This window comes from Nipponia nippon, unplaced genomic scaffold (genome assembly GCF_047370975.1).
Source record: "Nipponia nippon isolate SJK-2023a ecotype South Korea unplaced genomic scaffold, ASM4737097v1 scaffold_24, whole genome shotgun sequence".
Classification (NCBI taxonomy): domain Eukaryota; kingdom Metazoa; phylum Chordata; class Aves; order Pelecaniformes; family Threskiornithidae; genus Nipponia; species Nipponia nippon.
In genome coordinates this window covers 584,565-599,202 of record NW_028262341.1, presented here as the reverse complement: position 1 = coordinate 599,202, position 14,638 = coordinate 584,565, and the positions used below count along the sequence as shown (strand labels likewise).

The following is a 14,638-nucleotide window of genomic DNA, read 5'->3' as shown; positions in this document are numbered from 1 at the left end:
CTATTTCACTGGGTTACATGAGTGCCATTTGCTCACACAAGGGTGCCCTTGAGGACGTAAATGGGATGTCGCAGGAGGGGGGCATCTAACAGTTGGGTGACAGCAACATCATCTTTCAAACACCTCTCAAAGGGAAAGAGTTCACGTCAGCAAATGGTTGGCCAGATGCTTAACAGCAACGAGATGCACCTCCGCTGCTTCACCCCCAAGGGCCCATTTAGTAACAGCCAAAAGAGAAAGGTCAAGAGCAGCTTCTCTGCTGGGTTGCCTTGCCTGCCTGAACAGCTCCTGAGAGGCACAGAGGGCAGGATGAATCACCTGCACGCATCCCAGATGGAAACAGGTCAGAGCAGGGAACAGGACCCAGAATGAGCTGAGATCACAGTGGGCATTTTTTTTCCCCTCCCTTACTTTAATTCATGACATTAGTTCTTGACTCTTTATAAGGCAGAGGGGTTCAGAAGCATGAAATGTAAAAGGAGGATCTCTGAAGCCTCCCATTTAGAATTACTATTGCTACATAGTAGTAAAGTACTAGAAGAAATAACATGCGATGGTTTGGAAAGCAAAAATAATAATCAATTTCATTCACCTAGCTCTGCTTCCACCAAAGCTGAACATTTATCAAGGCTGACAGAGGAACAGAGGCCAGTACTATGTAGCTTTTAAAAATCCAAGACTTTAAAATGCTTTTTCCTTTGTACATTTAATATTCCTTGAATTATACATTGCAATTTCCTAAACCCAAATCTCAGATTTTTGAAACTTTACAAAACATAGACATCTCTTCCCCAAAATGTCATGACTTGTTTGGACTAATGAGAGCCATGCATGCCCACCGTAATTAAAAGCAAAACAGCCACTGCAGATCAATGCACGTGGACTACCAAGTATTTGAAACATCCTCTCCTTACCATACGTGCTTTTTATAAACACAACACTATGTTTCTGGTATTGATAGAAAAAAAAAATCCAATTGAGGATTTCTTGAGGTAACATGAGTACAGAAATATGAGCAGAACAAATCCGCCCCTGTGCAGGAACTGGCAAAGAAAACAGAAACCAGCTTTTCCTTTCGTACTCGTCAAAGGCTCCTCTGTGGCTGTGTCACATCTTTTGCTCTGGCTGTAAGCCCCCCAGCCTGAATTTAATGCAGAGCTTTGTGTACTAACACTTCTTCTGCGGCGGCTGTCATCTCTTTGTCAGCAACGTAGCCCCCACACTCCAGTTCAGCAGCTCACAACTGAGGCACATACCTCATTTTAAACTTTTGGCTAAAGGCAGTGTTTTTCATAAAGCCCTTGAACAGACAAAGACCTTCACCTCGAAGCAGGTGATACCATGAACTGAAGTGCCTTGCTGGCTTACACAGATGTTTAAGCTATTTGCCAGCTCAGAGCGTGGAAGAACAAAAGATGCAAACAAAATTCAGCCTGCTAGCTAACACTGCAAACACTGGGCAAACACTGTTAGCAATTTCCCTTATGATTCCTGAAGAATATATCATTAATACTTAAAAAATACATTGGTCTTACTACTGTTCTTTGATCTATTTTGTGAGAAACTCAGCTACAGAAACAGTTGGGATGCTAAGAATCATCCACAAATAATGCCCTATTTTTGTCTCTATCTAACCTAAATATTTATGTGAACTCTCCCAATTAAAATGCTGTCTTGGTTTCATTGCTTGTGCTGAGGAGGTAGCAGTAGCTGAGTGTTAATTCAATTGCTATTCATATTAATGCCATCTGTCCCTGCACAGGGAGTTCAGCTGAAATTCAGCAACAATTTGTGCCCCATTGGAGTTTGTTGTGGAAGCGGCTGAACAAAGAGGTTACCTATACAGACCAGATGAAGGCAGTTTTGTTTTATGGAAAGGCCTTTCTGATTGGCACATTTCTTTCAAGGAAAATGTCTATAAAGTCAAATTTCCACATGTGGGAAATAATTTTTTAGTAACCAAAGGAATCAGGACAGAAATTATAAGCCTAGTTATTCTTACTTAGAGTATGTATCAAATTAGGAATTAAAGGATGCTGTGTTTGTCCTGAAGAGATTGCAAGGACACTACTCAGTAGTTCACCTGCTATTGGAGTCAGAGCTCTGCTATTGTACAGCTGCAAAGAGCCACTACACACAATATACTTAAAAGCTAGCAGCTGGCTTTCCCCAGATGCAATAGCAATCACTGTTTTTCAAGTTCAATAGATCTTTAATTCTTGAGATTCCTAAAGACAGACTTAGAATAATGCAGTGAAGCATACCATCTTGGGAATAAATATAATTGTTTACCAAATGGTTGCCAGACCTCTTACTGAGATTTCCCTGAGACTGTGTATGTTCAATATTCACTTACATAGAGTATATGCAGTCACTGAGATCTCAAACTGGAAAAACCTGTTTTGAGGTGGCATTCAACCACTTACATCCCACTGCAGTTGATGGAATTTAAGCAAGTACTTGTTGCTAAGCACGGGCACAAATTCGCCACGACCAAGTGCATAAGTAGGCACAGAACACATAGTCCTCCTGCTAAGTTAAGATTACTCCAAAGAAAGGCACCTTAAGGTGCTAATACATGTCTACTAAATAAAGAGCTCAACTAGATCCAACCAACCTGTTTAAAAATAACCCCAGTTATTTTAAGTTACTGAAGTTGCTCTTAACAGGACATCCACCACATACTATAGGAAAGGTTCTCTATAATTAGCAGTGTGTTTTCTGGCCAAAGGGAGGAGAAAAGGTTTTCCTAAAAATGGAGTTGACCCTTTGGAGAAGCAGGAATATCCAAAATCCTTACAACAGAACCATGTGGCCATCAGTGCAACTACCTAAAAAGTGATCACACTATTTTTGCCAGCTATGTTGCAGACTGCATTGCACAGTATCAGAATCCATACATTCTAATTAGAGTGGCAAGACTGAAGGTAGGAATTGTCTAGTGTAGATCATGTGTGTGAAAGGGGCGACAATTCTGTTTCAGACTATTTCAGCCCTTTGAAAAGTTGCTCTTGCGTGACATTTTGGTGAAGCTTTTGTCTCATTTGAAAAATGAAAAAAGAGTATTTGTATCTCATTGAAATGTTATTTTCTCTCAAGGGTATATGTTGAGAACACAATTACAAACAAACATTGCTGCTTTACAAGAGGAGACTTTGACATTCACTGCTCTCCAGCCCAGCAGAGGATATTCATTTGGTTCTTCCACTGCTGCCGCGGGGCCAGCCACTGCTGGTGATGGAGGTTCACAATCCAGAAGGCCATGCTTTCCCCTCAAAACATACCCCAACTGTGGATCTAAATCTCCAATATTAGCCTTTCCACAGGTGGGATTCTTATTCCTCTCATAAAACAGTACTGAAAATGCAGCAGTTAATATAAAATTACCAAAATGGTGAAATTAATCAGTTCTAAGATTGTGATTGTCAGGGAATTCAGAAGAGTAATGACTAGAGAAACACAACCAACAAACATATTCAGATATGTTGAACTTGTCACCTTCCTCTTTCCACCATGCTGATCCAGCATTTTTTGTCATGGAAACTCCAGCAGGCATGGTTAAAGAAGGAGAAAGGTGCTCTTTTTCAGATGGCTCTCCCATTGGAGATGAAATTTTAACAGTAAATGAAATTAAATAAATAAATATTCAGATTTAGAGCAGAATAGAAAGCATTGATAGGACTTTGTGTCTTCTCTGGCTGGAAAAGTTACTACTTTTGATTTATGTGAAACATATCTAGGATCTAGATATGATTTATACATATTGTTCCCAATCTGTATAGATTGCTTCCAGGAGGAGTAGCAGGAGAGAACACAAGCCTTTTGTAATAATTATTGCTCTGTTTCTGACCCATCTGTCTAGGCATGTGCACTCCATGAGCATTAGTACAGTAAGGTGGTGTCTGATTCAGAGAGTCTTACACAGTAGAGCTTCTACCTCTAGGAAAACAAATCTTAAATGGCTTCTGCTACTACACTTATGAACCCACATGTGCAGGGTTGGCTCCAGCAGTCAGGGAATTGGAATGAACAGCAGTGATTGTTTCAGTTCTCTTCAAAACTGCACATTTCAAGCAAAAATCTGCACTTCTCAAATTTTATTTCTTTTAGGCTATATACAGATAGGGCTAGAACATTCAAATATAACTTTCAAGGTATAGTTCAGTCTTCACAATTCTCATTTATTATCTTTGCACAATCAGTCAAGACCAATTTCAGTTTTTTCTTCACAGAGCTGAGGATTTTGAACAGCCTGTACCAGCTAGCTTCCCCCTCTTTCTTCATGGTCAAGATTAAAAAGGGTTTGTGTGCTGTCAGATTTACTTGGAGGTTTGATCATTTCCGTAAGTCTATCATTTTAGAGAGTATTTAGGTTTTTTCTTGCAACATACTAAAAAGTAGAAAACAGTTGCCCCCCTGCTAAATACTTCTCTAAACTATAATCCATGATCTTACTGTGCCAAGTAAGATCATGGAGCAGATCCTCCTGGAAAACAGGTCAAAACATATAGAAGGCAGGGAGCTGAGGAGAGACAGCCAATATGGCAAAGTGTGGCTGACTAACCTAGTCGTCTTCTATGATGGAGTGACTGCATCAGTGGACAAGGGAAGAGCTATGGACATCATGTATCTGGATTTCTGTGAGGCCTTTGACATGGTCCCCCACAACATCCTTCTCTAAATTGGAGAGATACAGATTTGATGGATGGACTGTTAGACGCATAAAGAACTGGCTGGCTGGTGGCTCCTGAAGAGTTACAGTCAAGGGCTCAATGTCCAAGTGGAAACCAGTAACAAGTGGTATCCCACAAGGGTCCATACTAGGACCAATACTATTTAGTATCTTCATTAATGACACAGACAGTGGGACTGAGTGCACCCTCAGCAAGTTTGCAGATGACACCAAGCTGAATGGTACAGTTCATTCACCAGAGGGAAGGGATGCCATCCAGAGGGACCTGGACAGGCTGGAGGAGTGGGCCTGTGCAAACTCCATGAAGCTGAACAAGGCCAAGTGCAAGGTTCTGCACATGGGTTGGGACAATCCCTGATATAAGTACAGACTGGGGGATGAAGGGATTGAGAGCAACCATGCAGAGAAGGGCTTTGGGATACTGGTGGACACAAAATTAGACATGAGTCAGCAATGTGCACTTGCAGCCCGGAAAGCCATCTTGGGCTGCATATAAAGAAGCGTGGCCAGCAGGTCGGGGGAGGTGATTTTGCTCCTCTACTCTGCTCTAGTGAGACCCCACCTGGAGTGCTGCGTCCAGCTCTGGGGTCCCCAGAACAAGACAAAGATGGACCTGTTGGAGTGAGTCCAGAGGAGGCCACAAAGATGATCAGAGGGCTGGAACACTTCTCCTATGAAGGCAGAGTGAGAGAGTTGGGGTTGTTCAGCCTGGAGAAGAGAAGGCTCTGGGGAGAACTTACTGCAGCCTTTCAATACGTAAAGGGGGCTTTTAAGAAAGATGCAAGAGTGACTTTTTACCAGGGCTCGTAGTGACAGGAAAAGAGGCAATGGTTTTCAACTGAAAGCAGGTAGATTCAGACTGGACATAAGGAAGAAATTTTTATGATGAGGGTGGTGAGGCACTGGAATAGGTTGCCCAGAGAAGTTGTGGATACCCCATCCCTGGAAGTGTTCAAGGTCAGGTTGGATGGGGCTTTGAGCAACCTGATCTAGCAAAAGATGTCCCTGCCCATGGCAGGGGATTGGACTAGATGATCTTTAAGGTCACGTCCAACCCAAATCATTCTATGATTCTATGATCCTATGATGATGGCCTTAGGGAAATATGTAAAAACAGCCAACTCTTTGGCATAAGGTTAATGAAATAGTTTAGAGTGTGGAGAAAACAACTTTAAATTAAAGTTATCCTGCAGTGATTTTAAATAGAGCTGCTTAGCAAGTAGTTTGAATTTTTTTTTCTTGCACTGAAAATATCTGACAATTTCAAGAGTAAGTAAGTTGCTCTCTCAGTCAATTTCAGTTTTTATGTGAAACACCAAAAATATAAAAAGATTGCAGAAAATGTGACTGCAAGGTCAGAGAGTACTGAATAGGTGCTGATTTTAATACGTTGCTTGCTTTATCTCCATCTTACATAGACCTGATGTGCCGTTACTGTTTCGTTACTTAAAATATGTTAATTCTTGAAACAAATTGAATAGGCACCTGTCTATCTTAAAGAAATTACCCAGTTCAACAAAGGAAAGCAGTAAACAGTGATTAAAGCATGTAACAGAAGCTGGAGACCTGATTTTGTAGTCTATTAACTGTTTTGCTTCAATTTGCAAGATGTTTTATTTCCGTGTGACTTGTTTTCCTGTCACAAGAGGAGGGATATATCATACTTACAAAATGTTTTGTGTTTTCCTGGGTATAGAATGTGGCTATACTATTTGTTTAAATCCAGGGCAGGACACCAGCCAAGAGATGGCTAGGGGTGTTTAGACAAAAGCTCAAACCCAAAACAACAGGATAAAGAAGTTAGGGACAATGTTATTTACTCTCTATTTATATAATTAATTGCCTTTTGCCTGAAGAAATATTCTATTGAAGTGGTAAGACCTTAAACACCTTCTGAAATTATATTTAAACTCTACCTACTTGTAGCTTTCTATAAAGGAAATAAAGGTATGGAAGGGGAGAGGCTTTCCTCAGCTGAAGAAAAATGAGTTGTGCAGCTGGTTCAGTTTAATCTGTTAAATGTCTTATTTAGTCATTTATGCTGTACACTTCACAGTGGATCAGCATTTCTAGTTGTGTATGAAGTAGGCTTCCTTCTCTGTTCCAAGTTAAAATCAGCATTATTCCCAATGATGCCCACAGCAGCTGCAATGCAGCATGAGTGAACAAAGAATAAAATGCAGTAATTCAAACCATTCTTTCCCAGTAAAGAAGCCTAGAATTTTCTCCAATTTTTGCCCTTAATGGCTTGGCCCTTCTGCTCCGATGTTTCTCTAAAAGACTCAGTAATTCAGAAGGAGTAGCTTTAATTATTCACCATTGGGGGGTAAAAAAATAAACAGATATTGGTAAGGACTCTTGAAACTCAGGAAAAAAAAGAATGTTTAATTAGCATATAGGCACAACACCCTGCCTGATATGCCTTACTAACAATACAAAGCAATGAACTCAGGTCAAAAGATAAGTTACAATACATGCAAAAACATCTGGATTGTGCACTAAGTAACATGTTAGATATAGGTACATCTGTCAAATAAACATACATCTATTCTCCTAAAGAACAAAACTTCGGAGACTATTTCAAAAGTAAAGGTACAACAAAACAACCATAGTTGAGCAGCGTATTGGACACAAAGCATCCTACACAGAGACATTTGACCTTTGGAGGCAAAAACTGTAACAGGCAAATAGCTGAGAGCCAGATCCCCAAATACTTACTTATGAAAAGCTCTCAGTGAAGCCTAAGGTATTATCAGAATGAGGTCTGAAGGATTGTGCCCTTAATGAATAACAATTATGAGTGGGTAAAAATGTCTCTATCAGTGAGAATTTGAAATCAGGTATCTAAGTTTAATGTTGCTGATAAAAGTGAAAGGAGGAAAGACTGAATACTGATACAAATAAAACAATGTTTTTGTAAAACCCTTAAAATAAATAATGATTATGAAGGAAAATTTGGGATAATGAACATGTTCTGAAATCAAAATCAATGTGGTTAAAGTTAATAAATACTTTAAATAGTTAAGTTCCTTTTTATCCTACAGAAAAATAATCAGTATTAAGAACTAGGAAAGCAGAAAGAGGATGGCGAGCTCTTCCTTACTTTTAAATAAGGGTGATCAGTCCCAGGATCATCTCTCACTTATTAAGCTACGCGTTTGTGTGTTACAGGACTAGCCGAAAGAAAGGGACAGACTATACACTTACTGCCACTGTAAATTCAACAGATCTATTTTTTGCTTCCACATGATGACTAATCACGGCCTCGGTCCACTAACAATACTGGTGAATTTAGTGGGGAGAGGAGAGACAGCGGGGAGTGAAGGCTGGGGTGAAGGCAACTCTAACCCCGTATCAGCGTGACAAGTGCTCTCTGTCACATGGAAGGGGACGTGTCTGTGCTGCTGCCCAGGTTCCCAGATAACTACGGACTGAATCCGGGCTGCTACTTACGCAATAAAAAATACTGCAAAACTCCCCTCTGACTTTGCTGGCAAATGTGCCCACTGCTGAACCAGTGGGTGAAATATGCTATCCCCATTGCAGCTAGCCAGCCCGCACACCCTGAGGCGTTTTTGTCTGGAGAGTGCCAAAGGGAGCAGCCCCTCCAGTGTGAGAACTGCTCTCGCATCTGACCGGCTGAGGAGTTAAGAAAGGCAAGTAATAGGCGCTTCAGCCCTTCTCTTTCTTATGAATCCTGAATCAGCTGGGCTTTTTGAGCTCCAATCGCAGGAAAGCGAGTCTGCTCTGCTTCCACGGCATAAAAGCTATAATGGATAAGATCCTAAAAGACAGCAAGATCCAAATGACAAAGTCCTTACTTGGAGACATCCTCCCTAAAACACCAGAGGCAAACAGTGGGTGTTTCGTGACTGGGATTTATATCTCTATATACTATATGGCTGTCGTGGAGTGGCACAGAGAAGCCAGTAGCAAGGAGCTCCACAATCCCTGTGCACTGTACAGGGAGATCACTGCACTAGCTGGTTATATAGATGTACTAGGCAAAGCCTCACATAAAGCAGGTTGCTGCTGCCTACTAACTATTGCAATAGCTCAAACACTGCAGCAGTACTGTAGCAGAGGCACCCAGGCCACTTACATGTGAAGTACACAACCCAGCTGTGGGGCAGACACACTGCTCTATACCTGCTGTGTAGGATTTCTGCAGAACAGCTGTTTCCAGCTCTGGTTAGGGTTGCAACACTGGCTAGGGTCATGGATAACAAGATGCATGCTCACTTCTTTGAGCAGTCACCTCCTGTATTTTAATGAACACATTGTATCCCCAACCAAAAAGATTAATATTAGTCATCAGCAAAACAAACATTACTGTGACCATAACCTTTTTTTTTATTATTTTTTTGTTGCTCTGAACACAAATCAAGTATCTAGTTACTCTAGTGATTCGAATCTAAATTGTGCCACTGACCCAGGAGGTAACTTTTGGCATATAAATAGTATATGCTTTTCCAGAGGGGCTGAACTACCACATTGTCTACTGATTTTAAGATATGGATGCTCAGCACCTTTGAAAAAATCTATGTCTAATCCTTTGTCTTCCTCTCTGTCTATGTGTAATACTGTAGCACAAGCACAGCACCACCCCTGCGTATTGCAAGCATTAAAATGCATTGAATGTTTTGAAACTCTGAAGAACCGATATACACACATAAAGTACAAAACAACGAACTGTGAAAAGAGTAGGATGAAGAATTGTACCCTGTTATCCTAAGAATGTCAAGGAAGTTTGGTAAAATGGGGTACAGGCAGATAAAGCAGCAGTTAATAGTATAGAACAGAGACGCCAATTGACATTGACAGTTATTACACATTTTCTTTGTTAACAGAGAAACAATAAAACCAAGTTAAGAAATCACTTTTTGGACCACTTTTTCCCTGTGTCTTAATTACTTTAAAGTGTTTTATGAAACTACTGTATGGTAACCGCTTTTGTACAGAAAATACACAGTAAGTTGGTTTTGTGGTCCAAGAAAACCATGCTTTTTTTTTTTTTTCATATCATGCATTGGGATGCAATCAGCTTCTTGTCAGTCATTAGTGAAAAGAACAAGCACATTTTTGCCAATAACAAGCTTCTATAAGTAACATTTTCCATGTAACTGTTTCTGGAATTTCCTTTTCTGTTGCTGTCTGCTTTTCTAATCCAGGAATTTTCCACTATTTGTGATGTTTCCTCATGCAGTTATTTACAAAGAGATGGTCCTTGTGGTGAAGAACCTTAATGAAATTTACAGTTGCTAAGGTACATTTATAAATCCTAGCAGTTACACTCAGACAGGATGAATGGAATTTGTTGTGCAGCTCTGGGCTGGGCCAGCAATATAATTAAAGTGCAAATAAAGACAAAAACCACAAGCCAGGCAGATCCATTTTTCATCGCCAGCGTTAAGAAGCATCATGACTGTGGTAAGAAATGTCAGATCAAATAGGCCTAGGTCACAATCTATTTTAAATATCTGTCTCCCTGAGAAGATTTAAGGGAGGTATACAGTGATATAGCCCTATTTCTTCAACTGGCTGAATATCATTGGAAAAGTAAGGACACTTTTCCAGCCAATTTTTTTCAACAGTGCTAATACCTGCATTTTATACTATGATGCACTTTACAGCATGCATTTGAGCTCACTTTCCATGCAGCTACAACAGGCCACTCTTGATCAGGAAAATTTAGGAAGTACCAACTAGCTGTAGAAATGACATCTATCTACCTGGTATGTCACAAAAGCATAGGTTTTGAAAACATTTATAAATAGCACATTTTCTTAAACATATGCCCATACGCAAATGAGAATTACTAGCTCAGATAAAAAATATATCTTTTCTGTTTGCTGGCATTCAAAGTTTGCCACTGATGTGAACAATTTTAGAGCTAAGTCAGTGCCAAATGGCTGAAAAAAAAAATAGACATTTTTCAAACCACTGATTCCACGTGAAACAAAACTGTCACTCCAACTCCTAGTGTTCATTGCTGATCACTACCCATTGCGAGACCAGACATGTATTTCTCTCCGCAGTGTGACCAGAAAGTGCTCTGTAGCCTGACTTGTCAGAGAAGCTGAAGGAGATGCAGAAAAATAAAGTGCCTTTTCCAGGGCTGTGTGCAACGTGACTAACCATCCCATTCACTGTATGTCCAGATTTCTCAAGTCTCAGGTATAGCTCCTACGCTTGTATTTCCCAGCTGAAGCTTGCAAGGCTGGCAACTATTTACAGCTGTTCAACTAGTTCATTTGCTTTCCATGCTGTAAATACTCTCATTGTGTATTAATGAAAAAATATTTACAATCCATTTATAGGTAAAATCAGTCACCTTAGAAAAGGCTGACAAGACATTTAAAGAAGGTAACATTTTGTAAAAGGTAGCATTAAATGTGTAGCAAGTATTTTGAACAACTGCAGATCTAAAGATACTAGATGCTACCTTAATGTCACTCCAAGATAGTAGATGACTGTTAAGATCCTGTTTTTTCAATGAAGTTAACACGATATGAGGACACCACTACCATTACTGCCTCAGTGAACGCATAGTTAGCCATCAACCCAGACCACATCACAGCCATCTCATTTTGCTCATTTATCTTAATATACCTGAGTATATTACCACCATTTACATCTGTCCCCTTAATTTCTCACATAAGATGGCTACAATGAGTACCCGTTCACAGGAAAGTCTCCTATATTCCATTAAATGCATAGTCCCTACTGCAAAACATTATCTTTGCAAAGCAGCAATCACTTAATCCAGGTAGGAAGCATCTTTGTCTTCCACCTCCAATGCTCATTTTCGTTGCCTGAGAGGGAAATGCTGTGAGACTCTGTATCTCTTATTGGAAAAGAGAGCTTGCACTCTTCTCAATATTTCCCTTGCTGTCTTTAGGACTTGGCATGCATGGTTTTGTTCATTGGACTAAAGCTTTCTGTAGACTCTGAGGCAAAGCTGGCTCTTCAGGCAGGGAGTCTGGGTTCAATCTTTAGGGAAAGCTCATATAAGGTATCTTCATCTATGATGAGTGTCTTGTCAAGTAAATAGTGAGTGACCTGGAATGGAGAAAACACAGATGAACAGACTGTATGTCACTTCCATAAAAATTCTTCTGCTTTCCCTTTTCTCCTTCACCATTTTGGATCCTGAGATTCCCTCATCTTGTTTTCTTGAGAAACACAACAGCTCATTTGAATGGTGTAAAGCTGCACCAGCAGCACTCTAGGAATCAAGTACAGCCTCTTAGGAACAGGCAAGTCCTTAGCCAGGTGACCTAAGCCCACGTTGCTCTTCTGGAGTCTGAGAGAAAATCTTCTCTGAAGGTGCAGACTGGCTTTGGGCAAATTTTCATCACTCCCTTGAGGGACAAGGGGAAAAGAATTGCAGGATGCACACAGCATCAGCAGATGCTTGGGCCATCTCCCCGTCCCCTAATCCCGGGATTCTGGGGTTCCCTGGGGAATTACACTTCCAACTGGGCAGGGAGAATACATTTCCATTTGAACCCATTCCCTCATACCCCAGACCCATGAAGGCTGCAATCCCAAGAGAGCTCCCCGAAAAGGAGAAAAAAACTTGCTTCTATATACAGTGTAAAATAAAGAGTTTCTGCTAGGGTGAGGGTATTACAGCCCCAGAGTACCAGTCCATATTTCTGCCTGTCCTCTCCTTTCTGTGTGTGGGAGCAGAATACATTGATTTTAGCTTTTAACAACAGCTGTATCTTACAACTAATTGCTACCACAGCTTTCATTTCATTAGTAGGTAACAGTGCCTAAGAAGAGCCTTACCTTCTGCTGATGCTCTATGCGGTAGGACGTCTGCTGGAACTGGCGTATTTCCCTGATAATATGTGAGATCTTTCAAAAGAATACATGTACGTGAGTAAGTACAACTGCATTTTGACTTCAGCTAAGCCACATAGGGCAAGAATTTTGCACCAAATTATGCCATTTAGCCTGCAAGGACAAAAGGGAAGGGCAGAGATCATCTGCTAACGGCTTCCAAGGACTTCACTTTCCTAAATTAACCATTTATTCTTCAATCAGCCTCAAGCGAACCACCTTGTCTCTCCCCTCCCCATACTGATAACCTCTCTTTGTCTTGAGTGACTGCTGCAGTGTGTAGCCATAATAAGGGCATTAAGGTGAGATTAGAAGAGAAATTTCCATGCTTCCCTCTGAGTTGTTACAAAACAACATTACATGGTAGTTGGAGAGAAATCAACTTTAAAATGCTTTTTTAGATAGACCGTAGCACACTTAAAGAAGATTGGGTTACTGCTTTCTGGTGAATCACTACATTCCTTTAATTTTAGTTATTCCAGAAAGCTTTTTGTTGCTCCTTCATGAGCTCCAGGCAGCTGCTTTTTCTGTCACTTCTCAAAGAACAAATTGGAGGCAAATTCACCCTGTAAAAATACTCACTTTACCAGAAGGTGGTGCTAGAAGACTGGGTCAAGTAATTGCTTTCAAATAGCTACCTATCTTGCATGGTGCCAATATACCTGTACATCTTAGAAGTTAAATTCAAAGGAATTGTAATTAAATCAATAATTAACTCACATAATTAAACACCTGTTGGGAAAGCATATAAGGAACTGAAAATTACCATTCTCATTTTGGAAAAATTTACAAGACCTTCCTCAGTGAAGTTTGGTGTTCCTTCTTCAATGAATGCCAGGTCTGTCAGGTACATTCCAAGGTAGGGAACAGCAGGTGGGTTACAACTGTAAACAAGAAATCAGCATATTTGCCTGTAGCTAAATTTACAAACTAATTTTTTTATAATTCACATGAACTCTTTACTACTTAACGTACTTCTAATCAATGGGTTACATTCATTTCTAAGACAAACAGCTTCTCTGACTTCCCTTAAGTTATATTTGCTCTGCCCATGAAAATTGAATGTATTCTGTCCAATACCTAATATTAATGGCAGATAACCTTTAGTAAAAGGTAGAATGGTAACATAATGGAGTGAGAGGAAGGACAGGTAAACTCTGGACTCAGAGAACACCTTCAAGCATATTTCAATCCTGGCTGATAGACAACCCCTGAAATAGATCCTACACACAAGCTAAAAATGCATGTGGATGTCCTTATGCATGGTTGGTGTTCTGCAGTCATGTAAGCATCCTAGTATAGCAAGGGTACGTATATGCATGTATGTGTGAGCATGTGCATGCGCATGTGGAGATACATACACATATATATATATACACATGCAAATATATATACATACTTATACATACATACACATATGTATGTACATATGCATGTATATACATTTGTATATGTGTGTGTTTGTATGTATGTATGTCTGTCTATACCACTCTGTCAAAGTCTATTCAGGCCTTCTGAACAGTGAACACAAAGAAGAAAGAGGACAACAGAGAGGTAGCAAAGGTGATCTGGAAAACTGTGAATGCAGACCCTAGAGAATAAGGATTTTCTTTTCTTGAGGGGACAGCAGGAATGGGATAATGATTGTTGCTTCCTTAATGCAATAATCACTGCTCCACACTTACTGATTCTTGTCTCAGCAGAAATAGTAGCAAACTTGGTTTTCTGAAGCTCTGGCATAAAAAAAAATGCCGGGTGATGGTTGTACTGTTAACTTAGGCAGACTGCTGACTATGGTTAGCAGTGTACTTCATTCTGGGTATTTTTTGTATTACGAGGGTGATTGTTGTACACAGGCAAGCAATATGTTAACTGAAAGGTGTATAAAATACCTGTTCATATATTGTGAATAAAAATATTTTTTAAAAAGTGATCAGCTCCCCAACAATATTTTTAAAGTAAAAATTGACTAACTTGAACTATGTATATTTTGAAACATTTCAGCAATTACTCTTGCTTCTCTCAAGATCATTTAAAGTAGTTGTACCACTCAGTCCTGGAAAACCTACTTCTAATTACAGAACTTGCAAAAAT

General features: G+C 40.0%; 1 protein-coding gene across 3 annotated transcripts in view; it reads right to left on the bottom strand.

Annotated features, from left to right (window-relative positions):
* Window positions 1–7,058: 7,058 nt before the first annotated feature.
* RASGRF2 (Ras protein specific guanine nucleotide releasing factor 2) overlaps window positions 7,059–14,638 on the bottom strand; it is a 143,099-nt gene continuing 135,519 nt past the window's right edge. For 2 of the 3 annotated variants that reach the window (XM_087761549.1, XM_087761551.1), the window contains exons 25-27: window positions 13,311–13,428; window positions 12,491–12,559; window positions 7,059–11,755 (exon numbers count right to left, since the gene is read on the bottom strand). In XM_087761549.1, the coding sequence (XP_087617675.1) occupies window positions 11,663–11,755; window positions 12,491–12,559; window positions 13,311–13,428 (280 nt within the window). In that variant the 3' untranslated portion in view covers window positions 7,059–11,662. The remainder of the gene's footprint in view (window positions 11,756–12,490; window positions 12,560–13,310; window positions 13,429–14,638) is intronic. The other variant, XM_087761552.1, reaches the window with a different exon arrangement.